At 43.4% G+C, this 27,750-nt stretch overlaps 1 protein-coding gene across 1 annotated transcript in view; it reads right to left on the bottom strand.

Annotated features, from left to right (window-relative positions):
* Window positions 1-3,527: 3,527 nt before the first annotated feature.
* Dcdc2 (doublecortin domain containing 2) overlaps window positions 3,528-27,750 on the bottom strand; it is a 159,965-nt gene continuing 135,742 nt past the window's right edge. The window contains exons 8-10 of the mRNA XM_051169394.1: window positions 22,346-22,446; window positions 7,151-7,444; window positions 3,528-3,645 (exon numbers count right to left, since the gene is read on the bottom strand). Of these exons, the coding sequence (XP_051025351.1) occupies window positions 3,541-3,645; window positions 7,151-7,444; window positions 22,346-22,446 (500 nt within the window). The 3' untranslated portion in view covers window positions 3,528-3,540. The remainder of the gene's footprint in view (window positions 3,646-7,150; window positions 7,445-22,345; window positions 22,447-27,750) is intronic.

Genomic DNA, 27,750 nt, shown 5'->3' with positions numbered 1-27,750 from the left:
GGGTAAGTGGGTGGGTTGCTCGGTTGGTCAGTTGGATTTTGGGGTTGTTATCGGGTTTTTTGGTTTGGTTTGTTTTCGGTTGTTGTTGTTGTTTTGTCTTGTTTTTGAGTCATGGAGCGGGTGTGTGTCACATTGCAAATGTTAGCCAAGGATGATCTTTAATTCTTGATTCTATCTCTAGCTCCCAAGTTGTGGGATTAGGTGTGAGCCACCATTACTGACTGTAGCCCCAGCTTTAAGCATATTGATCTTCTCTAAATGAGTGAAATTATCCTCTGTGTATAAGGCAGGTTGTCTAAAGAAAACAAAGTATCTACAAGTGTCTCTCTCTCTCTCCTCCTCCCCCCCCTCTCTCCTCTCCTCCCCTCCCCTTTCCTCTCCTCTTCTCCCTCATCTCTCCCTCTCTCTCTCTCTCCTCTCTCTCTTCTCTCTCTCCTCTCTCTCTCCCTCTTTCTCTCCTCTCTCTCCCTCTCTGTGGGGGCGGGAGACACCGCTTTGGTAGGTACATGCCACAGAGTAGGACATCAGGCGTCTTGGTGGGCACTTTAGCTGCTGTCTTGCCAGCCCCCAAAAGAAAACTCTATGGTTTCTGGGGTTTGAGCCTTCCCCTAGTACTACAGTAGATAGCACAAAACATACCAGTATCATTTCACGGCTGTGCACCTACAGAGATACATGACTGATGCTAAGCCACATGTATGATGTTGTGTGTCTTTAGACCCACCTCGAGACTTAGCCCTTTCAGAATAAAACTGGAGACATGACCTTGCCATGCTCTTCCTTGAGGGACTGGCATTCTGACATAAAAAACAAAACTCAAGAAAAATGCCTTAAACAGCAAGTTTTCCCAAGGTCCCAGGAAAACATAGAGATTAGGGGCTGCCTTATAGTCACAGTAGGAGAAAGCTGATGGGTATGCAATGCTGGCTTCAACAGATGCCAAAACATGTAATGCTTCCCTCATCTGAAGGTGACTTTAGTCAAAGCTGCTACTAATCAAGTGCAAAACTACCAATGTTCCAATTCTATCAAGAAGCAGGTGATCATATGTGTCCTTAAAATTGAAAGATAGCTAAGGCATTGGTGATATAAAATTAAAACTAAGAAATTACAAAGAACTGACACCTCAAAGCAATACATTGGAGGTATATGTGTGTGTGTGTGTGTGTGTGTGTGTGTGTGTGTGTGTGTGTGTGTGTGTGTATCTCCAAGAGCCTTCTCTATAACTGATGGACCTCTTTCATATGTTCTATGCTTACTTCCCAAATCTGTCAGCAAGTCTTGATTACTTGTGGACCTAACTTATTGTAGGTACCTAGTTTCCACAGAAAACACTGCCACTTTGAGAGATGAACTGACCTTCAAGTTCTGTAAAGGCCACCTTTGGAGTAATGCCTCCATTTTCAATCCCCAATGAAGGATTATATGTTTGGTTAGGTAATATAAGGAGATGATTTTGATTTGAATCATATGTTTGGGTCCCAGTTATTGAGAGGTATTAAAAATACATGCACAGGAAAAGACTATGTTCCTGTTTATTTTAACATTTTACGACTATGACTATGCCCTTAACCTTCTTGAAATATTCTTAATATCTCAAAGATTGTTTTTCATGTAAAATATCAGTGTTGTGCTTTGTAAAGGCACCTGGCAGGAGAGTCTCTGAAACCAAGCGCCGCAGGGAAGTGAAGAAAAGGAGGGGCAAAGAGTGACTCCCCATTAAAGAGAAGCATGCTTTATTTCAAGAAAGAGAATCAATTTGAGACATAGTTAACATTTCTTATATTCAACCTTTATGATTTTTCAATCTCCAGCCCGAGACCTCCAGAATTTCATGTCAGAAGGCCCGCTTCTCTGTTTCCCTAACAGTGGAAGATGGCTGCCGGCACTCCATGTGTGTTAAAAGTAAGTCTGTGCAAACAAAGCATGACCCAGATTGTGGCCCAGTTAAAACCCGTCCTCCTGGATTCCCAGGCCCTATTGTCATGATCTTCCTCAAATACTGTGATATCATAAGCTCTCTTCATATTTTCTATTTATGGAACAATCAAAATAGCTTGGAGGGAAAATGCATCTATTTTTCTATATTGCTTTAGTATATATAACTCACAACTATTTTGATCCCAGATGGTTGGTTGTGAAATCTGGAGGGGAAAGCAGACTTACAATAGTAATGAATCTTACAAAAGCACTAGAAGTTAAAATCCTCCAGTTTGAATTTTCTGAGTAAAAATATATTCTTTAAAATGAGAAAAACATATTATTTCTGTATTTAGAGGAGAGAGGCATCATCTCAAAGTAATACAATTCTCTTTTTCTTCATCTATGCAACACAAGGTACAAGCATGTTAATTTACCCATCCACAAACTGCAATCAGGATCTATGGAAATTTTTCAAGATTTCTTTTCACTAATTTCCATCAGATAGAATTTAATTTTTTTAATGTATCTTCTTAAAAAGCTAAAACAGACTAAAAATCTGCTTGAATGTCTAAAAGGTTAGGCAATAGATGAGTAGACAGATAAATAGATTGGATGGGTGACTGGGTGGGTGGGAGGGTGGATGGATGGATGGATGTGTGGATAGACAGGTGGACAGATGGACATAATATCTCTAAGCAACCGTGACATCCCAGACAGAAACACAGCAAGAAGGTAAGGAACTGGGTGGCCATAAACTTTCACTTTTTGCTTCCTAATCTATTCACTTGTGTTTAACAAATAGTTCATTTTTTTTAAATCCTGGAAAGAATTCAATATTAACCAACATTGGGTTTTCCAATAGCATACAGGAGAGGGAAAGAGTTTGTTCCTGGTACATAGTGAAAATAGGCCACTGAAAATCTGTAGGACTTCCAGATCTTACTTCCGGTTCCTGCCTAAGAGCATGCTCACCATGTCCAGCACACCTGACGTGAATCACCAAGGCACTCTAGAAAGTGTTTCCTCTGACCAGATAACACCCCAGGCTGTGTTTTGACTTTGCCCAAGGTGGACCTTGGCTGAAGGAAGAAAGAAACGTCACCAGACTTCAGAGCATTTGGATCTATTGCCATCTCCAAATTGTCTCTGAAACTAAGCTGCAATTTGTTCAATCAACAGTTTATTGCTTTAAAAACATAATACATGTCTTCCTATTACCAATTCTTTAAAAGTCTATACTTTCCTAAGTAAATGCTTTAGAACAAGCTGCCAGTACTCTTGCTTCCAAGTTTATGATAAAGTATCTAATGGGAACTAGCCATGGCTTTCTCCTTTACAGACAGGTACCCAGCTGTCTTCGGGTGCACATCCCCTCTGTTTCTCTTATTTTGTTCTTCTAAAGAAGTTTTTAAGCAGCTGTCATAAACATAAGACATTCTCCTTTGAGCTAAAAATTAACTAATCTTTCCTTTCCTTTAACTTCTATTTTTTAAAATGCAACAGAAAGTGCCCCGCCATGTTGCCACACTCTGCATACCAGAGATGCCATGTTCATTATTCAAGCATTACAGCCCTTCACGCGCGTACGTCCCACTTATTCTCTGCTTTAAAAGTCCTCTATGCCACAGTAGACGAGCCCTTGTTTTGCTCCTGCTCTTCATTGTCTTGAGGGCTTGTGACTGTCACTTCTGGTCTTGGTGGTCTTTGAGCATCTAAACCAGCCTGGAAGAAAAATAAACCAAAACAAAGGCTCTTTGATTTATGAGAATAATAAGGTTTACATAACTGTCCCATTTAGTCATAGATGGATTCAACTACAAATCATCCCTTAGGCTTCTGTGTTCTTAGTCATTTCCCAGCTTGTTACTTCAGCCCTTTATTTGGATTGACGCCTCCCGTGACCATAATCCTGTATGTGCTTTAAAAGCACAGATTCAGAGGACATGGAGGCATAGATCTGCAATCCCAGTGCTTTGGAGGTGGAGGCAGGAGGATGCCTCAAGACCAGCCTCAACTGCATAGTAGGTTTGAAGCCAGCCTGTCTCAAAAACTAAAGCAAATAACTAACTAGATGGAACGAAAGCACAGAATCTTCTCTCATGCTGCAAAGTTTCCTCACTCTCCATCTACGTTTCCTTAGGTTTTTCTGTTAAAAGGTGGATTGGTATTTCCGGAGGCAAGGGAAGAAAAGGGCATCGCTGCTTCACCTCCATGGCTCACTAACCCAGTGAGCTACCAAGGCTCCTCTAAGTCCAGCCTTCCAGTGGACAGATGCTGCAGGTTCATGGGATGATACCATCAGTGTCTGCCAGGGCAGAGCAGGGTACAACAGCACAGCATGGAGGCAGCTTTCTCCAGGAAAGACCACTGTCCCTTTCACAACCCCTGTTACCAATGGCATTCATCACACTGCTACTGAGACATGAGATGAGACTGGCTAGTCTTCACACTAGAGTCCATGAAATTCTAATGGCTTCACAGATCCATGAGGGCCCCTAGTCTTGGGGACAAGAGCAACTCCAGATCACTGAACCCCATAGCAATGATTTATATTAAAAAAATAAAGATATATATATGTGTGTGTGTGTGTGTGTATGTACGTACATATGTATACATGTATATGTATGTGTATACATATTGTACATGTATGTATGCATGCTTGTGTGAATACATATGTGCATCGCAAGTATATATATTCATGCATGGATGTTGACATGTATGTGTTTATGTATATACATATGTAAGTATATGTGTACATTTATGTGTGAGTGCATTTATGTATATAGATATGTGTATACATATGTGTGCATGCATACATGTATGTGTATATATGCATAGACGTTTATACATATCTATGAAAGTATATATCCCAGTGAAGATGTGTATGTGTAGATGAGTGTATGCCTGTATGCGTTTATATATGTATGTGTACATGCTTGTATATATTTAGGTATGTACCTATATATGTGTGTGTATGTATGTTCCCAGGTCTGATTTTATTTCACATTACTTCCTTGTAAGGTATCTCAAATGGTATCTTGACTATAATGTACACCATAATGTCAACAGGTGGCAGATGCTATTGTGTATCCATCTATTTCCTGCTGTTGCCTACAGTGTCAGTTGCTATTGTGTATTTGATGTCTGCTTTTTATTATTTTTATTTGTCACATTGCACAAGAACTGTCATGTGACACAATTTTACATGTAAACTTAAGTTTTAGTCATTTGTGAGTAAGGAATCCTTTCACAAAAGTCCCCAGTTAATCTTAATTTGCAGTACATATAAGTTTAAATGTCCCTATACTTGGTATATTTAAAGTATATCTGTATTAATGCATGAGGGCAAAGAGAACACATTTAATCACTGTAAGAGAGAGAAGAATCAAGGACATTGCATGTCCTTGTGGGTAATTGCTCCATCTTGGACATTTGATTGACCCTTAAAGTCTCCAGTGAGCCACTTACCTGAGCACCCAAGAATTGGGCTCACCATATTACAACCCACAGACACTTGTGCCTCAGACCCTTGCGAAATCATACAACCTTGCCAAACTGTGTGATGCATAATTCCTACCAAAAGCCTATTTTTCTACCTTAGTTTTTAAGTTAATTTATTTTAATTGAAAAAGTATACATGTTCTGACATAGCATATAATGTCCTAAAATGCATGTGCACTGTGGACTGGCTAATTTGCATCACCTCACAGTTACCTTCTCAAGCAGCAGAAATGAGAACACTCCCCTCCAGGCCTCAAGTATAAACACACACTCTTAGTCACTATTCTGGACACTGCAGCTCATAAACGTATTCCTCAGAATGGACATTTTCTGTTCTTTGGCTAACGTCTCCCCAGACCCAACCATCAATCGCTGTTAACCATCACTCTACTCTCTGCTTCTATAAATTCAGCTTTTTATACACCAGAGCTCATACAGTATTGTGTCAGGTTTGTTCCACTTAACATAATGCCCTCTGACCTTCTATGTTGTTGCAAATTACAGGAAGATTTTTACAAACCACGTACTTTGTGTAGTCTAACTAGGTCCAACACTGAATTAAGCTGAACCACTGGAAGACTGTGTCCCCGAGCTTCCTGCCGAGCCCCACGTAGAACTGCACTCTGCTTTCATGCTGCATGCGTTCATCAAAGGCTACGGCAACAGAGAGCTTTGTGAAGCCTGCTATTGTTGCCATGTACGTGGCCAGGAGGACCATGCTAAGCTCCACGGGAGGGACTGTGCTCCGTATGTCTTACACAGCCACACTGTGGAACTCTCACCTTGAACAAAGATGAGACACAAGGTGTGCCAGGCGCTTTGCTGTGGGTGTTAAAGACGCTGTGCAGGGCTGTACAGCAGGATGCGGGCAGCTTTGCGTGGCTGGTAAGCCTTGGCCAGAAGGGCACTCCCCACCACTCGGCGGTTAAGCTTCCTCCCTCTTGTGATTTGCTACAGTGAAACAAGCCAGTGCCTGGTATTGTGGATGCTGGGTTAATCGAATGTGGATTAAACAACTAGACTTTGTAAAGGGCAAAAGTCCCTGGTAATGACCATGATAGTGCAAGGTCTCAGTGAGCTCCATACCATTTTCTAGTTTGTTCTTCCTGGTGGGTAGGTGGGTGGGTGGGTGAGTGGATAAATAGATTGATGGATGGATGGATGGATGGATGGGTGGGTGGGTGGATGGATGGATGGGTGGGTGGGTGGATGGGTGGGTGGATGGATGGATGGGATGGATGGATGGATGGATGGATGGATGGATGAATGGGTGGGTGGATGGGTGGGTGGATGGGTGGGTGGATGGATGGATGGATGGGTGGGTAGATGGGTGGGTGGACGGATGGATGGATGGATGGATGGGTGGGTGGGTGGATGGGTGGGTGGATGGATGGATGGATGGATGGATGGATGGGTGGGTGGATGGGTGGGTGGGTGGATAGTAGGTGGGTGCGTGGATTGGTAGGCGGGTAGATGAATGGGTACATGGGCAGGTAGATAATGAACAGAATGAGAAACAGATATGCATGACAATACTTACTAACTGATTGAAATAAGTAAAAATTGAAATTAATTACATGGCTCTCAGCCCCTCTGACTCTACCATAAGAAGTTTTGTTGCAATTCTAAGTTTTTGGATAATTTCCTAAGCACGTTCATGTGTGTGTAAGCATATACACACACACACTCATATTTACGCACAAACAAGCTAAAACAACAGAAGTACCTCATCTTGTCCACTGTTGTCTCTTTCATTGTCTCCTTCCTCATCCACTGCTGGTTGAAGCTCCTCAGTGACCTGGTCCAGCTCCTCACCGTTCTCCTCATCAGTGCCGCCATTTACCCGAGAGGGACTTGCCTTCTCCTCCCCACGGTCTGGGGTTTCCTCTTCTTGCTCAGGGGCATTGGCAGCTTCACCGCCCGCTCCGTCTTCAGGCTCACCATTCATCACGGAAAAGTCTTCTTTCTGTTTGCTTGTTTTCTCTATATCTTCTTCCTCATCAACTATTTCTGCTGGCCTCTTACGAAGCAAAAGAAACAAAGGGTAAGAGCCGTGTCACAGGGCACTTTCATTGCACACTAGAGAACTGTGATCAGTATGTTGCAGTCGATTCAAACCTCCTCGCAGCTGCTGAGTGGTTTACAGAGTATCCAGTGCTTACGCTTACTGAGCATGGCTACAGACAGCCCTACAAACCTTCACTGTTCCATCTTACAGATAAGAAAACTAAGGAAAGCCTGGGAAGTCCTGGTGGGTGAGCCATAATCTGAACTAAGCTATGGTTCCAGCTCATGATCCATAATGGTGGACAGGAAATCAAACAGCGGGTCCTGGAACACTGGCTGCCTTTATAATGTCCGACCCAGAGGAGCAAGTCAGACCATAGTCGCCACCCCGTGGGGACCGTTAACTCAGCCTCCAGGGGAGGGGGCTGCATCAGGGCAGAAGCTGGGCTTTCCTAGTGCAGAACATGGGTTTCCACATAATGCTGCAGAGCTGACAACTTATCCCCAGAGGCAAAACTTAAATTCTATATACTCAAATTAGGCCTGTATACTGCTAATGATGTCCAATTTCTATCAAAAGCCTACTTCTCTACTTCTAGGTTGCTTATATGATATTAAATGCACAGTTGAACATTAAGAGAGAAATGCAGCGCTTCTTAGGGACTGGAAAAACTGTATGTGTCATCATATGGATTCAGTGTCAAGGCTCAGATCAAACCCCAGCACTCAGCACCTTGATTGCTCTGCCCAGGAGAGTGCCTATAGGAGGAAAATGCCAGGCAGAAACCAGGGTTGGGAAAGGTGTGGATCTAGCAACTGACGATGAGCAAAACTCCAATCTCCACTGGGTACACGGCAGCTTCCATCTGCCCTCCACATCCTTAGCTCACCTCTCTCCAAAGAGAGTCAATGAGACACAGACCCCTGAAGCCATAAGGAAGCATTGGCAAGTGGGGGAGGGGCAACATTGTCATCAAAACAAAGAGCCAGATGTGTGACCCTTGCCTATAATCCCAGCACTCAGGAAGTAGAGGCAGGGGGATCACTACAAGTTTTGAGCCAGCCTGAACTACATAACACGTTCTAGGCCATCAAGGGCTACATAGCAAGACCTGACTCAGAAAACACAAATGAAACAAAAGTGAAATGACAGAAGGGTACATCACATGTGGAAATGATTGTGTTTATTAGCTATGAGTAATTTGAAAGAAATTACTTAAACAAATCCAGGTATAAAAGCACTAAAGGGAATAAAATATTTATAAATTAAATGAATCAAAGAGATGGAAAACTTATGAAAAATACTATGAAAGTCAGGAACAGGGATATAAAGAACACAAGTCTGGTTTCAAACACTTGAGCTCAAGACAGCAACGCCTCCTGACACTATCTACTGAGTCAGAGGCCACTCACTGTGCAAAGGCCGTCCCAGCACGCTTCCAGATAACCCCACAGATGTCCCACGCATCCACTGCTTGTCCCGGTGTCATGATGAGAGAGATACTGACACGCCCCATGCTCACAACACCATGGAGCAGGAGACTAAGATGGGTGAGTAGTGTTGAGCCCAGAAAATCTGGCTCAAAGTCCTATTATCCCACCAAAAACAAGTATCACAAAAATGAGGCGTTGATGCTGCCAGGGGACACTCATGTCCTTCTAGTGGCCATGGAAAGTGCCATCTGCTCCAGGCCTCACTGATTGTGCTGCTGAAAGAATTAGCACCCTGAAAACCAGACACTTCTGGGCCTTGATTGGAGGCCTCCAGTGTGACCTAGGGGGCAGACATTGCAAGGACTGTTGGGCAGAGTTGTGTAAGAAGTATTGAGCAGAAGCCCTACAGGGCTAACAGATGAGGGGAGCTGCGTTCTTTCAGCTTTTCTCAGGCAATAGGATGATTGCACATCAGTGGCTTAGAAACTATTTCATGTGCGCTGTGAATGAGTTTGCTTCCGCTGGGACATCTTACTGCTTTGAAACCTGGGCTGTGCTGTGCTGAGAGCATCTTGCTGTATCAACAGGTCAAGGGCAGCACTCTACCGCTTCTCCGCATGGGCAGCTTCCTGTCCCTGGGACCTTAGTACAATTCTCCTTCATGGGGAGGTGAGTGTCTATATAACATATTCATAAAGAAGAGGAAAGGCTCATAATTTAACTGTTTAGGCTTCTCTAGGTGCTTGTTAAAATCTATTAAGATGATTACATGTAAATGGAGGGAAATCTATTTCCCTGACATATGGATTTATAACTAATAACTAATTGCCAAATGAGAACATAATTCCTTTTTCTTAGATTTTAGATTCCTTTTTCTCCCTTCCCTTAGTCTAAACCTCTTCCTCTGACCAATTCGTAAACTTTTCATTTTTCTTCTTTACAGAGATCTGGTGGGTTCCCTAACTTCTTAGTGTCTCGTTCTGAATGTGCACTCTAAGCCCCTGCCATTGTCGCTGTCACTGTCACAGGCCATCGTCAGCGTTACACTCTCATCTTGTTGTTTTCATTAGACTTCCCGAGCATGGCTCTTTAGTAATAATCAAATAAAGCCACAGCTGCCTAGCACAACTTAAAAGATGCAAGATTATGATACTGAAATAGCAATTTGACCAATTTAAATAAGATAACATTAGTTAGAAGGCCTATAATCCTTTAAAGTACCCCAAGCCTGGAATAAAACTCACTATTACCATGTCACTGACATTCAGGGAAAAAAAATAAGAAATAAAAACACCAAACAAAAACCACTGCTCTAACAGATCTGTAATGAATAAGTGAAGAGCAATGTGGGGTTTTTTGTTTTGTTTTGTTTTGTTTTTTGGTGTAAATGCCCTTGAAGCATACATTAAATTATTAATTTTCTATTGTAGTTTCTATTGTATACACCAATCAATCCATCCCAGAAGGAACACCCAGCTTTACATCCATACACACACACACACACACACACACACACAGAGAGAGAGAGAGAGAGAGAGAGAGAGAGAGAGAGAGAGAGAGAGAGAGAGAGAGAGAGAGAGAGAGAGAGAGAGAGAGAGAGCCTATATTAAGGTCCTGCAAAGAAAGGTGTCCTCCCTCTAAGTAGTGGGGGTTATTCAGGGCCTCCTTGTGTAGCTATTTCATCTCAGTTGAAACATTCAATTCTGGAGGAAGAAGAGAGATCACAAGACTCAAAAAGGAATCCAACTTAAAGGCTTCAGGAATCTTAGAGAGTTTTGAACACAGCCCAGGCCTCAGGGGATTGCAGCAGGACCAAGTGAGAGCATGGGGATGGAGGACTGAGAGGGTGAGCTGGCTACGGTGCATGTGGCTTCCTCCAGTTTTCTTGCCATTGAGAGCTGTCTGATGATAGGGAACAGTTCAGTTGGTAAAGTGCTTGCCTAGGATTCACAAAGCCCTGGATACAGACCCCAGAGCTGAATAAAATCAGATGTACTGGAGGGTGTAGTGACACCTGCCTCTAATCCCAACACTCACAAGGATCAGAAGTTCAAGGTCATCCTCAACTACATAATGATCCTGATGCCATCCTGGAATACATTAATTGTGTCTCAAAAGGGCGGGGCAAGTACAGAGCTTACACTAATGTGTGGATGAAACCATTTCCTAAGCATTCACATAGAGCTGTATACTTTTTCATTCACATAAAGACAAAACGTGGCTTTCAGATTAAGACACTTGAGCCAGTGCAATGGCTCAGAGGGTAAAGGTGATTGCTGCCAAACCTGAGGACTTAAGAGCTATCCCAGAATCCATATGGTGGAAGGAGGTAACTTACTACGACAAGCAGTTTTCTGATCGCCACACATGTACTGCAGCACACATTTGTGCATGCACACACCCGCACAAATAAATTGTAACATGTAATAAAAAAGAGAATAAGCCTCTTAGTGGTTTTTCCCTCTGTGAGTTTACATAGCTACAATGAAAGACGGTATGTGACTTAAGGTTCATTGAGGTGGTGAGGTACAATTTCCAAAAGCTATTCTACCTCTGGTAGGCTTCTCTTGGCAGTGCTCTTTGCTTTCAAGATCTCTGGCGTACACTTTGGCAAGGAAGTTACTATCTGAAAGCATGCTTGTTTCCAAACTGCTGTCCACCTCCTAAAGGAGGGCGATGCACTGGCAGGAGACAGCAGCAAGGATGGCTTCCTGAAATCAACAGCAGCTCTTAGGGAACACATGTTTGCACACTGGTGTGCCCAATGATGCACACCCCAGGCAGCAGGCTGTTATTCTCAAAGCACTTTTACATTTCACTTCCCACCATGCTTGCATTATCCTCAAGGTAGAGAATGAAACAGGGAAAACGCCCCAGCTTTCTGGGACCAGAGATGATACCAGCTTTCGGCATCATAAAAGATAAAGAAACACTAGCTCCCTCTGAAGGGCAGAGCTCGAGCTCACCTCTCTGCTTCTTCCCAGCATCCCCTCACTGACCGGGCTTTGTACAAATGCAGCCATTAAAAGCTGACTCCACACCCTCTGGCTATTATCACTGTAACCTCTTGGGTAACATGAAATCAGAGAGACTCCCCATTTTCTCACCGCTTCAGACTAAACTGCATCCCCTGGCCTCCCTCTGCAATTCATAAACTGATGTTGGTCCCTAAACCTCAGAAGGTAACTGTACTCCGGGATAGTCTTTAAAGAAGAGACCAAGTCAAAATGAGGCCATTTGTGGTCCTGAACCCCATGTGACTGGGCATCCTTAAAGAAAGAGGGTAATTGCAATGAGGACCCCAGGGTGACAGTCATCTGCAAGCGCAGGACAGAGGCCTCAGAACAGCCAAATCAGCATCATCTTGATCTCGGACTGCAGCCTCCAGAAACAGAACTGATTCCTGCTGTTTAAGTCACTCAGCTTGTAGTTCTTTGTCATAACAGCCCTGTACACTCATCCACTACCCAAGTACTCCCTCTTCCCTGCATACACACACACACACACACACACACACACACACACACACACACACACACACACACACACACGAGAAAGAGAGAGGGGGGAGGGAGGGGGAGAGGGAGGGGGAGAGGGGGAGAGAGAGAGAGAGAGATCATTAACATATAATGCGAAAGGGAAGGAAAGCTAAACACAGCCATTTCCAGACTGTAATTTGGTGTGAGGAGAGTCCTCTGAGAAAGAAATATACCCTTTGCCCACTGCCATGAGCAACCAGTGTGCAAGCCACTCCTTATGTCTGTGCATAGCTAATGCAGCTTCTCCATAATTAGCACCACTGGCTCCAGGAAGCCTCCTGGCTCCTTCAGGTGGAGTCGCTCACCGCTAGGCACCCTCACCACGTATTGATTCCTTTAGGACTCCCTGAGCCACTAATTGCAGGTTATATAAAATTAGTGAACACAAATTGCTAACCAGAAACAGAGCCTCTCCCTGAAAAATACTGGGATGAATATGGAATGATGGGAGATATGTCACTCTCCTCTGTGGAGACCCCCGGAAATTCCTCAAAGGAAGCCTTCTCTTACTTGTCCTAAGCCCATGGCCACAGACTAGTGGCCTATTGCCTTCAATAGGGTAAAAGGATACACACACCTTGGGAAAGCACTGATGAAGAGGAGGGAGACACACGCTCATCAAGCACTCTCCCGCTACCCAGTCTCATGCTGTGTGCATTTCATATGCATAATGACATCCATATTAACCTTCAGCAATGATTTGAGAATCATACTGTTATTATCCTAATTTTAAGATACTGAAGAAGATAGAATTCAGTAAATTTCCTCCACCAATTTAGAAGGAGCAGAATAGAATTCCACTCTCAAGCAGTTACTGCTATAGCTTGAGCGTCAGGTTCTGAGCCAGAAGCTTCAGCATGCAGCACCTGGTGACACCTCCACTGGTGATGTGATCCCTACTGTGCCCCTCTGGACACCCCCTCACAGAGTGGTAGACCTCATGAGCAGCATGGTCACAAATATACCACGTTAAAAGGCGTTTCTAACTGTGGTGATGCCTCTTTTTTAAAAAGTGACACCCTTATCTTAAAGCCTGTCAGTCCAAGTGGTGATGCTGATGGGATAATTTTGGGTCAAGAAGATTTATTCTATTCATGCCACTCGTCTACAGTTGCTGTTTTTAAAATCATATTATTAAAAAGGGGACACAGATGTGCAAAGCAGTAGCTTAGAAAGAGTTCTACCCGTGATCACGTTGTCTACCCAACACTTACATCACATTTTAGTCAAGTTGTGACTCAAATTTTCAGGAAATAGGTTCTCATATAGAAATTGTTTCTCCAAGGAATATACACATCCCGATATTTCAGGACAAGCTCATGACTATGAGTAATTGCACAACTTTACATTCTATATAAGACACAATTGTGTTTTGTTGGAGTTTAAAGATGTATTCATGGTATTCTATTTGAAATTTCGTTAAACGGATGTGCATAAAAATATAACCATGACCAACCTTTCAGGTTCCTTGGCATTCACCCATACCACATGAAGTTAGTGGGTATGAGAAATGAACATATTATACACGTGTGTACAATCACAGACACCACAGCTCTGCATATGAAAATCAACCTTTGCCTTTTAAAAAGCACATACTGTATTAGTAATGTATTATATATTTCATAATATATATCTTAGTGATTGCTCTTAATATTTGTCAGTAGAAAAGCTAAAGCAGACTTCCTCTTGCACACAACACCAGCGATGGAGTTTTGAGTGTATGCTGCCCGGGTCTGCCCACAGCACAGCTTGCTCTTTAGTCTCCAGCACACTGTGCAGACACTTTGTGTGTGTGTGTGTGTGTGTGTGTGTGTGTGTGTGTGTGTGAAAAGTTGGGAAAGGTCTGGCTACATCCTCGCTTCTTTTGGGTTTTCTAGAAAGCATACCTGCTGCTACCAAGGTTAACTCAGCATCCCTGAGCACCAGGCAGAAAGGACATGGATGTCAAAATGATATGGAAACATAGCACCAGGCAAGAAAAGCACCGGTTACTTAGATGATGACTTCCCAGCAGTATGGGACTATCCAAATGGCTTATGCCTGAAATGCTCCAGTTTGACAGTAACTAAAACAAGAGAAATTAGAAATGGGAGAAGACAGCTAAACCAGGACCACAGCTGATTCCTAGCCCACTTAGAAAAAAAAGTGCCCTCATTTATTATGTGAGCATCACCATTCCTGACAGATATGTCTTCATATTCTAAGACTTTGGCTATGTAAAATACATAGAATTTTCTAGGCAAGCTATTCAATCTAACCATCCGTTCCTGCACAGCATTATTCCCATCCTGACAACACACCACACCTAGAAACTGGAGAGATGAGCCTAGAGAGAAGGCGAGGCCACCTGAGGCATCCATAGGTACTGCCCTCTGCTATCAGCAGTATGGGGATGTGTGCAGGTTTGATGCTTGCTTTTGAATGGAAGGTATTTCTGCAATTTATGGCAGAGGCATTGGCAGGGAAAGTACAGAAATTATCATGCTTGTTTTTATTTCTGTTCCCATGGAAACTAAAATCATCTCCTACCAAGTTGAACGAGGTATTTTGAAATAATCAGTTTCAATTTTTCATGATAGCAAAGTACTGCTTTTTTGTTCTCAGCTTTTTGAGGCTTACGTTCGGGGGGGGGGCTGATATTGTCTGAGGGGCACATAGACCATAGAAATGATTATCTGCAGAGGCCTGATACAGATGAGGAGTGAAGCTGAGGCTGCCACTGCCCAGTAGATGCTCACCCAGACCCTGTAGAGCTCTAACAGCTCTTGTAAAACCTGTATAAAATGCAGTTTACTAGAAGTATCTGGAGAGTTTGGAATTATGAAGTCATCGTTGGAAGGGGAATCCCAGTGAGTTTTCTCAAAATGTTGATTTTCTTTCATTTTTCGCTGAAATCCCCACATGCCACATTTTTTGTGGTTTGTTTTTATGGGTTTTTTTTTTCAAGACAGGGTTTCTCTGTGTAGCCTTGGCTGTCCTAGACTCACTTTGTAAACCAGGCTGGCCTCAACCTCACAGAGATCCACCTGGCCTCTGCCTCCCTGAGTGTTGGGATTACAGGCGTGAGCCACTGTGCCTGGCTACAGACTACACTTTAATGTTTAACACCATTTCTCTCCATTAAACACAAATCTACAAACACAGTGCTACTAAGAGTCCAATTTCTGGTGAGTGCACAGGGCGATTAGGGGCTTTCTCACTGTCATCCTGACACAACCCCGCCCGGTGTTGTCTGTGATGCCCACAGCTCCAGACACCACCACCCCTGCTGTCTGTGATGCCCATAGCTCCACTGGTAACTGTGGCTGGAATACATGGTATCAATGAACTCCTTCCATTCTCAAAGGCTGAGTGGCCCTGTGCTCAGGCAGGAGATAGGGCCAATTATGGGGAAATCAGAAGCTCCCACTCCTTCCACTGCCCTTCATGATGGGTTCTAAGATGCCACAGACCGGAAGCCAGGGCCTCTGCACTCCTCCTGTGCCAACAGCAGCAGAAGCATGTGGTGTCTCTGTGGAAAAATGACTCTCTAATGACAATTTTGTTTCTTCTGTGACAAAAAGAAAGGCTTGAGTCCAGGTTCCCTTTGGTTCTAAATGTTTTACTCTTCTGCTTAGTAAATGCATTTGATTGAAGGGGAGTTGGGGTTGTATTATTGCATATGAAAGATGATACTTATAGGCTCTGCCTCTTGCTGGTTCCTGTGGGAGAAACTGCAGGTAATTGCTGGTCATCTCCAGGAAGCAGGTAGAGTCGGTGATAGATTGAGATGGGACAATCTGAGGGTTCAGATTTCAGAGCTCCTGCTTTCTGGTTATACCTTCTGGGTCAGCTAGAGAGTCTTTGAAATGGTATTGTGTTCTGCAGATGTAAACACTAGTCACAGCTGACACTAGCTACCCAAGGGGCTGGGCCAGCAATGTAATGCTTAACTTGGGACAAGAGTGAGAGAATGGCTGAAGAATGTGGCATGCCAAACAGACCCAGGCACAATACACTGCAGGCTGGCCCCTAACTAGCTCCTGTGGGATCTGCTCATGGGCAATCAGCTCTCCGTCCCAGCACGGACTGAGTGAAGACAGTTTAGAGTGAGAGTGAATTCTGGTTGGGTTCTGTAAATGGAACAATGTGGTTTGTTTTGCCCTCTGACATCTTCCAAATCCCTCCAAAGAATCAGTAAAGGGAATTTTTTAAAGAATCCAGCCATAAAGACACTGAATGCTGAAAAAGAAATAATATCAACAAAAATGGGGATGCAATAAAGTCAAAGGGCCTACTTAGAAACTGGCCAAATGCCAGGAACAGAGAAATGAGGCCAGAATGGGAGGCTGGGGGGAAGTGTTAACCACAGAAGTTTGGGAAAGCGGAGCTATCAAGCTTCTCAGTGGCCTTCATGAGTGGGAAGAAGACTGAGCAGGGTTGAGTCCTGAGAGGGGTCGTGTGGCCCTAGAATTTTATGCACAGCCACAGTGACAGTCAAGTTTGAGAGAGAAATCAAGGCCACTTTCAAATATGAAAAGCCTCTTACTGGGCCTGTGGCTCAGCGGTAAAGCACTTGCACTTGAATGCACCAGGCACTAGGTTCGTGGCCCAGTGCTACTGAATGAAATGTCTCTCCCATGCAGTGAGCCTCTCATGGAGCATTTCTCCAGCAGCTAGTAAAGAAAAATTGATTACACCATCATTTGTGTGGGGGACTCTCTTTTAATGAAGGTTTAGTCAAGAGGGGAAGAAAAGACATGGGCTCCAAATATCAGGATCTATATGTTGGAAAAAACAAAAGAAATCCCCAAAATAATGATAAGGAAAATACCAGGCCAATCTGAGAAGCAGGGGCAGAGCCAACCTGGACAGCTTCAGTGAACAAAGGGCTTGGGAAAGAGGAGAAAAAAGACTGCATATTCCCAAATAGTGCAGACTGGGTCAAGAGGACACCCACAGCTTCAGCTACAGGGGCACAGAAAGCTAAGCAAAGGAAAAATGATGGGAAACAAGCTAGGGAGGAAGGAAGCTCACAGTGTAATTAGAGCTTAAAAAAAAAGATTGAACTAAAGTAATATATAGTGAGAATACCTACAAAATGTATTATAAAATAATTATAATAGACTTGGTGTTTTGCTTATTATGTGGTGAAAGAAATTTCTTTTCTGGTCTAGTCTATTTGGTGTTCTGTGGGCCTCTTGTATGTTCAAAGGCACCTCTTTCTTTAGGTTGGAGAAATTTTCTTCTATGATTTTCTTGAAAATATTCTCTGGTCCTTGAACCTGGCATCCATGAAATTTGAGATGTATGTCTAAAAATAAAAAATGACTAAAATTCCAATTAAAATGACACACCCTTGTATAAGACTTAAAGATCCTGGAGATATCAACTTAGGGTATTATATATTTTAGAAAAATGTGAAACAAGTTCAAACTGGTTACCCCAGAATAGAAACAGAGATGGGGAAAGGTGTGGTAAGAAGGTGTGATTTTTTTTCTACAGCCCTTGTCAAAATGGTTGTCTTGAAATATTACATGCACAACTTTAACTGAAATATATATATATATATATATGAATACATAAATCAAAAAAATAACTGGTGCCACACCTCCAATTAAAACAACAACAACAACAACAATAAAATAAGACTTTGTCTGCTCCAGCATTGAGGACGGTGGTTTCTACACTACATAATGAAATGACTCAGCATAAAAACATTGAGAAATTCTCCTTGTTTTAATACTCAAAGGCAGTTATGTGCGTGTGAGGAACGCCCTTGATCCACTCGCTGCACACACCCTGTGAGGATAGACAGGTAGCTACTGTCTCTGTCTTCTGAGAATCTGGTTGTATTTTAATGGCCCTTGTTAGCCTGTATCTCTCAGGTGGAGGGCCTCTGTTTCCTGGTCCTTAATGGCTAAGTTAATCAGCAAATATGAAATAGGCTCATTTCTTGCCTCCCAACTGTCCACATTGTGTTCTGAAGGCTCACCGTGACACAGAGACCACAGTGCTGTCAGTTAATCTGATACTTGTCCATCCTGGGTTGCATGCAAAAAAAAATGAAATTTTTAAAAGTCTGCCTTATTCTAACTAGACTTAAATTCTCCCCTAACAAAGTCATCTGTGACAGGCTTCCGAGACAGGTAACAGTCCCTGTGAGTCTGGAAGCAGTGCCAGACACACCATTGTAACGAATGGCTAGAGTCTGATACTCTCCACTGTACTTTGAATGCTTGTTCCCGGCTGGTGGCACCTTTTGAGAGGCCATGGAAACTTTAGGAGGTGTAGCCTCGCTGCTGGGAGCTTTTCAAGGTTTTGGCATGTGCCCTCTGTGCTCTCTAATTCCTGGTCTATCACAAACAACCAGAAGTCCATTCTGCATGCCATACAATAATGGAGGAAAAATATAATACAAAGTAAACTTTTCTTCTCCGGTGTTATCCCTGGAGGATGCTATGGTCACAGCAACAAAGTAGCTAGACTCTGACAAGCAAAACAAATCTGGACCTAGGGACAGGACTCAGACTCTTAGCTGGAATGTGTCTAACATAGGTGTACAAACCTGCAGGATGCCCTTACATAAGCAATGTGTGAGAGATGCCAGAAGGACATGAAAAACCTGAGGCTCTGTCTCTTTTACACAAAACATCCTATTCTGCCAGAGCTTCGTGGATGCTAGGGTCAAAAACAAGTCGCTGCTCACAACGACAGCGACAGCCTGAGAGTTGGGAATGACTCAAAGCCTTTCCCACAGGGGAAGAGGGCTTCCTGATGACCTCTCTGCGGTTTGCCTGACAGAAAAAGAGCTCTACGCTTGGGGAACCCAAATCCTTTCTCAGCGCTTTTATTATGGAGACAATACACATAACATTGAATTTGCCTTCTTAGTCAGTCTTAAGTGTGTGAGTTAATGGCATCAAATTTTTGTCATGTTCAGTAATCGGGCCTGTGCTTTAAATCACAGGAGGACAATAAAGAGGCCTGGCCTCTCATCCCTCTTGGCATCCTGGGCCACATAATTTTAGTTGAGAGGGTTTTTGTGTGTATTACAATTAATTAGAGGCACCCTTGACCATGACTCACTAGAATCCAATAAAACTCACTAAGTTGTAACAACAAACATGTCCCCACAGAGAGCCAAATATCCTCTAGAGACAAAACTGCCTCCAGTGAGGGTGACTACGCTAAAGGAAGTAACTACCTTTGCTCTCCAAGGCCATTCCTATAGAAACATCCTTGAGAAGACACTCAGGGCCAGTGAGCTAGCCCAGCAGGTAAAAGTGCTTACTACCAAGCCGAAGATCTTAATCCCTGGGGTCCATGTGTTGAAACACACACACACACACACACACACACAGACGGGCGTGCACATACGTATACACATGTGTTTATGTCATGCATATTTGTCAATGTTTATATATGTGTATGTGTGCGTGTACATGGAAAGTGAGGCTAGTAAGGCCTGTCTACCAGGTTGTCACCATGGTTACTGAGATCAGGGCCATGCTGTTCCTGGCCCTCAGCATGTACTTGATAAAAGGCGGCTGCTATTTAATGCAGGCCATGTAGGGATGTGATCTTCAGAGCTGCTCTTATTGTTATGGAGCTAATGACACTCGTGATGATCTCTCCACACCCTCATCTGGCTTCACACAATATTCACATCTCAGCCATTTAGGACACCAATGTGGCTCTGAGACCTGATCCTAGCACCTGGTGCCCAGTGTGGAGCCAACGGAACTGAAGAGGCCCTAACTGTGGAACAGAGCAGGAGGAAACGGTAGTGAGGAGTCGCTAACCACCTGCTTTCTTTCCTCCCAGCCCTCTGCTGCTGCTGCTGTTCTTGCCCAGCATTTGTTGTTTATCTGTCTTCCTGGCTGCACTTTATCCAGCTATCTCCACACACCCAATAAGAAACCAAGCTCTGCAGCTGCAAGGTGGATCCAGTGACATCACAGCTGCATTCGCCCTCCCCGTGCCCCTCCCTCCAAATCACAGAACACCTAGGCAAACGGATGCGCCTCACAACTGCACAGGGTGCTTATGGAGTGATTTACTGATGATGCTACCATATTGTCTTGATGTTTTGACTTTAGAATATAAATTAGTCCTAGCTTCTACACCTAAAAAGTTTTGTATATACATGATTTCTCTTCTTTGTCTGAAAATATAATATTTAATTATGGCTTCACAGAAGACTTAAAATTCTGTTTTCTCCCAGGGAAAGAAAACTATAACTGGGGTTTATGAAAAATTATTAGTGAGAGCAAATCCTAGAAAATAAATTGGATTTTTTAAATCTGTGAATTTTAGCACATTGGGAAGATGGTCTGCTCAGGAAGTATGATGAAATAGTCAAGCATCGGGCACGCTGCCACCCTGATAGACAAACACATGTGGAAAGATCACTCGTGGGTTTGCCCTGTTGTGAAATTTGCTTCCAGAAAAGGAAATAGCATATAATAGTCACAGGACATGTGGCAATTCCTAGTGGTCTCTTCCTTCCTCCAGAGTCTGACACTGAATCCCAACCTTCCAGTTACAAGTGTAATGATTATATAAAAAAGTGTAATAGGGAATAAATTCATTTATTTACTTATTTATTTACTTGATTGTTTGTTTATTTGGGGCACAGGTATCAGTATTTTGATTTAAAGTTCTCCAAACTTTTTCAATATGAAACCAAGCCTGGAAGTACCAGAAAAATCTAATCCATTTACTGGATGGTACCAGGTGTGATAGTTTAGTTAAATAGGCTTCCACCTGATTTATATCTCTTTAGAATGCAAATATATTCTTGTGTGGACACTCATTTTGGTACATAGAGTCGTGGGTTTCAAAAGTTCATTGTATCATTAGTATCTCTAAAAGCTTTCAGCGCAAAAAATAAAGTGAAGGAAAGAAAAATACCCTGAAATTCATATAATGCTATTCATATTTACTAAAGTATTGCTGTAAACAAAAAATAGATATAGTGTGGTAGGGCCTAGGGAGATGGCTCACTGGCTAAAGAGCCTGCTATGCAAGCATGAGGAACTGATTTCAGATGCCCAGAACCCATATGAAAAGCTGGGCATGGCACGCACCTTTAAACCAGTGCTGAGGAGGCAGACGAGTGGATCCCAGGGACTTGCTGGCCAGCTCGTCTAGGTAAATCAGTGAGAAATCTCCAGGTTTAATGAAAAACTCCATGTCAAAAATAAGATATAGAACAACCAAGGAAGACACTGGATGTCTGCTTCTGTCTTACATACATTCACACACACACACACATGCACACACACCTGGAAACTCACATATTTTCTCACACACACACACACATGCACACATACCTGGAAACTCACATATTTTCTCTCTCTCTCTCTCACACACACACACACACACACACACACACACACATAACTGACATACTTCTTGAATGTAGCCAGAATTAACATGACTTAATTTCTTCTGGTAGCACACCTTCCTGAAACACAAATAAACACACTGTTCCCCTGGCCTGGGAGAGAAAACTACTACACACAAGAAAACATCCAAGCTGTATTCGTGTGAGCATTTCCTTTACAAAACAAACATCTAACCACAAAAATATTGAAGACTCTGAAGGAGAGACTATCGTGGCATTTTAAAAACACTTTACTCTTTTCTCAATAGGAAATCACTTTTTCCTAGATTAAAATTCCCAGTCAAGGCTCCTTTTCAAAATCAGACTTTCTCTGTGAGCGTGTTACTCACGTGTAGCTCCTTCCTGTCTTTCCCTGCTTAGTAAGAAGACAGCATTTCCACATAAAAGAGAGACAGGTGGGTGTTTTCTGGAGGAGTACAGGGAAGAACTGGGGGTACTATGTTATACTCCAGAAGTCATTGGCACCTGTGTGTTGGGGGCGGAGGGGGCAGGGAAACCACAGCTATGATTGCTGGGTTCCATGAATGTTTAGAGGCAGCCTGAGGATTACCTGGTCCACTGGAACCTCAACCTGTGTGTCTTCATCTTCTTGGACTTCTGCTGCCCCTCTCGTTTCAGATCTCTCTGCTCCAGCTTTGAAAATGCCTTCATCTGAGGAGACAAGCACATGTGGGAAAAAAATCAAAATCCGATCGTGACACCGTGTGGCTAAAAGCTAACATTACAGTGAAATGCCTGAAGGGGGATTTTTTTTTTTTTTCTGTTCCTCTTTCACAGCTATGATTTAAAGGTCCTGAGCCTCAGTTCTTCTGTTTTAAAAGTGTCCAGTGGCCCCAATAAGGTTGCCTTGGAAAAGCCAAGCTCCGCTGGAAGGCCTGCTCACACACTGCTGCTGACAGGGTAGCACCAGTGGCAGGAGATGGGCTCCTGGCTGGACCCCAGTCCCCTCCAAGCCAGCAATCAGTGACAATGTTCCCTGCCTTACACTTTAAAGTTCCATTTCCTCGGAGAATGCTAAGCATTCAATATAATACGAACAAACAATTCTCTCTATTCAGAGTAGGGAAACATGCTTTTATTTCAAAAGCATTACACAGTGGACTTTCTGCCTCCCTCCGGAAAAACAGCATGCTTTAGTTTTGCAGATTTCTATGGGATTTTCAGAACCTGTGGCTTTAAGCTCTTACAACAGAAGAGACTTAAGGCCTTAGGGATTTGGGTTAAGCTTTTTCAACCTGGCCTCCCTTCCCAAAGCAGCCTTCTCTGTTGTCCCTATTTGAAGAACTTTAAATGTGTCCCCTTCGCCTTCCCATCTCCAGGCCAAGTAGTCAAATCCCAGAGCTGTCTGTCATTCTGTCTGTCTGCTTGCTTCCAGACAGATTTAGCGCTTCAGCTGCCCTCACAGATGTCTTTTTTGTCTAACTTTTTAAGGCTCTCCAGGGACAGGAACTTTGCCTCCTCTACTGGTACTCTTCTCCAGTAGTTCTTTAACCCTACAGTCTAGAAACTGTTTCAGTCTTTTGTTGTCATGTCACCTCTCTCTGTAATGAGGGCATGTTTGCTAGGAAAGTTACTTAATGCATGCTACATGACACCACACCTTGCTGAAGTTCCAAAGTCAACCTTAGCTACATGCAAAATGTGTGTTTACATTTGTTGAGGAATAATTGTACATACGGCACCAACACGTTCATCAAAGATATGAGGGAGATGTGGTACCTAGGCTAGGGAGGTAGTAGGTCAGCGATGGAGCACTCACTCAAATGTTATGTGCTCCCTATGGTTGCTTACAGCCCAACAGAGCAGAGAGAAACTCACCACCATAAAGTTTCTCAGAGTCGGGAGTCTATAGGTAAACCTCTGGCAGACAGCAGGGAAAGTGAAGGTGATAGCCAGGGAAGGAAGAGGAAGGAAGTGGGGTGGGATGGAAACTCAGGCATGGTTGCCATTCCTGCCTTAGATGACAGGACACTGAGATGACGGATGCAGTAGACTAGCTATGACTTATTCCAAATGCCGAGCTTATGTACAAAGAAACAACACGAGAAATGCTCTATAATTTCTCGATAAAAACAGAATATGTTTTAACGGGGAATGCTCTATAATTTACCGATAACAACAGAATATGTTTTCAGAACTCATAGTAAGTGTCAGTGTCTGAGTCATCAAGCCGAGCTATGGATTGTCCACGGGTGTGTTTTGGAAAAGGCGTTCCACCAGACAGGAAAGGCACATACATTAATAACAAGTGAGACTGGGGTGTGGCTCAGCTGGTGGGGTGCTTGCCTGTTGTGTATAAAGACAGGGGCCCCATCCGCAACAATGCAAAACTGCTCACAGTGATGCACACCTGTACTCCCAGCACTCTGAAGGTAGAAGCAGAAAGGTCAAAAGTTCAAGGTCATCTTTGGCTACATAGTGAATTTGAGGCCAGCCTGGGACTCATGAGATACTGTCTCAACAATAACGTCAAATGGAAATGGTCCTCAGATGGCAAGTGTCAATCTTAAGAACAGACACATAACGGCTACAGCCATGGAGGTGATGGCCTGGATGGGGGTGGGGCTCATTCCTCAGTGAGTGGAGGTGCAGAAACTGTTCCAGCTCACATCAGGGAAGGGGGCTGGAGTGGAGTGAAAGAGTCACCACTGTCAACAGAAACCAAACTAGAAGGAAAGGAGAGAGCCCACTGGGGTGCCATGGATGTCACTACAGAGGTGGTGATGTCGTAATGCCCTACATTCTTAGAGAAAGCACATCTTTTTTTTTTTTTTTTTTTTTTCTGAGACAGGGTTTCTTTGTGTAGCCCTGGCTGTCCTGGACTCATTTTGTAGACCAGGTTGGCCTTGAACTCAGAGAGATCTGCCTATCTCTGCCTCCCCAAGTGCTGAGGTTACAGGCATGCAACCACTGTCTCTGACTCAAGAAAGAGTATCTTTCTAAAGCAGTGTTGTTATTCGTGTTTATATATCATGTATGCAGTTTAGGAAAGTTAGAAGATGAAAGAAATAAACACTTTTCCAATATCTCATGGCCCAGAGACAACTGCCACCAACATTTTCCAACTTCCTACTCCTCTTCTTCCTTCTCTCTCTCTCTCCTCTCCCTCTCTCTCTCTCTCTCTCTCTCTCCCTCTCCTCCCTCTCTCCCTCTCCCTCTTCCCCCGCCCCGCCTCTCTCACATGTTCTCACACAAATAAAACTTGAGATTTATAAGTCACTATCTACTTTAAAATTATATCATGGGTTCTTACCAAGCCATTACGTGTTACTTGAAAACATTAAAATATAGTGCTACTGTGCCATAATAAATAGGCACTGCTAAATAATAAAGATAGATCTTTGAACAGATAGGACACATTGTAAGAGGTTGGCTCATGTGCAGCTGCATTGTGATTAGTAGAACTGCCACTGTGGACGCAGGAAGCGTGTCCTGGAGGCTCTGACTCTGGTGAAGAAGATCCCAGAGGCAAGTGCCACCTCCCTCTCTGTGTGCACAGCAGCAGCAGAAGAGATCTGTCTTCTGAATCCTTGCTTTCCAAGAGTAAGCCTGGAGTATTGCACATAGTAAGCTCACGGTGAACACTTATTGAAGGTAAGGAGAAAAACAAGCTCCAGGCTTCCTCTCTCTCTCTCACTCCCTGCTTGATGTGCCCTCCTCGTGTGCCATTGCTACAGCCACATTGTGGGTGTTTAGTTCTTCCTTTCCACACTGGCCTCTGTGCATAGGACACAACCATCTCATCTCTGTCCTTAGCATCTCATTGGATGCCCCTCCTACCTCATCCTTAAGGAGATACCACCTTCCTATCTCCTTCCCCACCCCATCTCTAATCACCAAGGCAATAGTGACCACAGGGGCATCCTGTATCCTGGCCCACATATTATGTATCTGTCCTATTTCCTACTCGTGGACAGAGCCTCAGCCACAGCTATCACATCTTCATCTCCTGTCCTAACAATGAACATGAGTGCTGTGTGCCCTGGGTTGTTCATAGTCCATGCCTACAGCATCATGCCCACCTCATGATCTCTCTTGTCCTTGCAGAAGTCCTGACGGAGTCTAAGCCTCAGTTCAGATCACATTCAGTATCTGAATCTATAAAGATTACCTGCAGTCTCATTCCTGACCACCAACAAAACCAGTCATTTCCTCCCAGGCACTTGTTATCTCACACTATTTATTTATTCATAAATCATTGTTTCGTTTATCAATTTCTATTACTAACTCTGTCTTGGTCCCTGAAGTTCCACAAACGCTTCAGGCATAGGCCACCCACAGCTTTTGTCTTTGCTAGTTCAGTGCTTGGAACAATGGCTGCCTCCATGCAGGTTTTGAGAAAACGTCTGACAAGCTAAACTAACAGCATCAAGTACTATGTCAACATCAGCCTCCTGCCTACAAATGTTATCTATAACAGAGTTTTAATGTGCATATGCCTGTCACCAAGATCAATGTAGTCTTCAAAAGTAAATGCATCAAACTATAGGTGTGTGTGTGTGTGTGTGTGTGTGTGTGTGTGTGTGTGTGTACACAGATTTATCAGTGCTCTGTGCAATTTTAGGTAGGTAAACAATGATACGATCCCTTATGACTTTTTCAGATATATTTACTGCTATTAAGCCTCCCTGCCTTTCGCCTGTATTTAAGTCTCTACCTGTTCCTATCTAAAGCTCCCCTCCCCTGTTTCTCCTTCACGTCACTGTACCCTGTTATTCTCCTCATAGTTAAACTCTTCACTTCTTTGTAAAGTGAATTAATTATTCTCTATATATTAACTAATACAGGAAGTTATTGTGGCAGCAGTTATTCCTAAACCAGCTATTTTCCAAATAAAAAACACAGAAACTTGTTAGGTTGTAATAAGCCTTAAAGCTCTGGAGCTGCACAGATATCAACCCTGTAAGCTATCTTGTCTGCTTCCCATCCAAAATCCCAAACACTTGTACATGTTCCATTTGGGCTGCTTCTGCTCCATCAGACCAGTCCTCGGAGGTAGCTGCTCTTAGCCTTGTGCTCCTGGTTATCCCATGGTGACCTCCTGTCTCCTCTCAATCTCCATCCTCCTCCCTCTCAGTTCTCCTCCTTTCCTCAGCAACTTTATTAGCCAATCAGGGATAATTGGGGAACATTCCTTACATCACATGGATTCAGGAGATGGTACAACACACATAATAGTGCCTTTGGCAGGGTAGTAACCAGCTCTCTGGGCACTGAAATCAGCATCTGAAAGCACAATGCACAAGCCCCGCCTCCAACACTTCCAGGCTGACAGTGTCCGACTCGCCACCTCCCCACTCCCCCCTCCCCCAGGACACAGACTATCTAATGAAAACCCTAGTAACCAGGCATGAAAAGCGCCCTTTGAAGCTGTTGGCCAGAAAGTTTTAACTCTGTCATGTATTTGTCCCTTTGGTGTGTTTGTGTGTGTGTGTGTGTGTGTGTGTGTGTGTGTGTGTGTGTGTGTGTGTGTGTGTGTGTTTGAGAGAGGATAAGTACATAAAAATGTGATTGATAATGAAAATGTATAATCAAAATCAAAGTCTCACAGTTTTAAAATGACTATCCTATCTATACAGAAGTTCACTGACATGTATAGACTTTGAGTTTTGCTAATCTTGCTGCATGACTTTTTTTTTTTTTCACAAGTTCTCCAAAACAAAGTTTTAGTTAAAAGAAAAAAATTAAAATTATTTACTTTGGGCTGCAGACATAGTTCAGTGTACACAAGCACAAGGAAGGTGAAGAGGAGGGGGAGGCATCAGCAGCAGCCAGGTGTGGCAGATGTCAGAGGATCCCTGACTGGATCAGTCTCTGGCCTACACACACACACACACACACACACACACACACACACACACACACACACACACTTTTGTCCATCCTACAGCCTAGAAACCCTCCAACATCTTTCCACTACACTTAGAACACAAGTTCTCCACCTGGTGTGTAGAG

The sequence above is a fragment of the Acomys russatus genome, chromosome 3 (assembly GCF_903995435.1).
Source record: "Acomys russatus chromosome 3, mAcoRus1.1, whole genome shotgun sequence".
NCBI classification, from domain to species: Eukaryota; Metazoa; Chordata; class Mammalia; order Rodentia; family Muridae; genus Acomys; species Acomys russatus.
The sequence above is the reverse complement of the archived record's forward strand: the minus strand, read 5'-3'. Positions and strand labels throughout refer to the sequence as shown.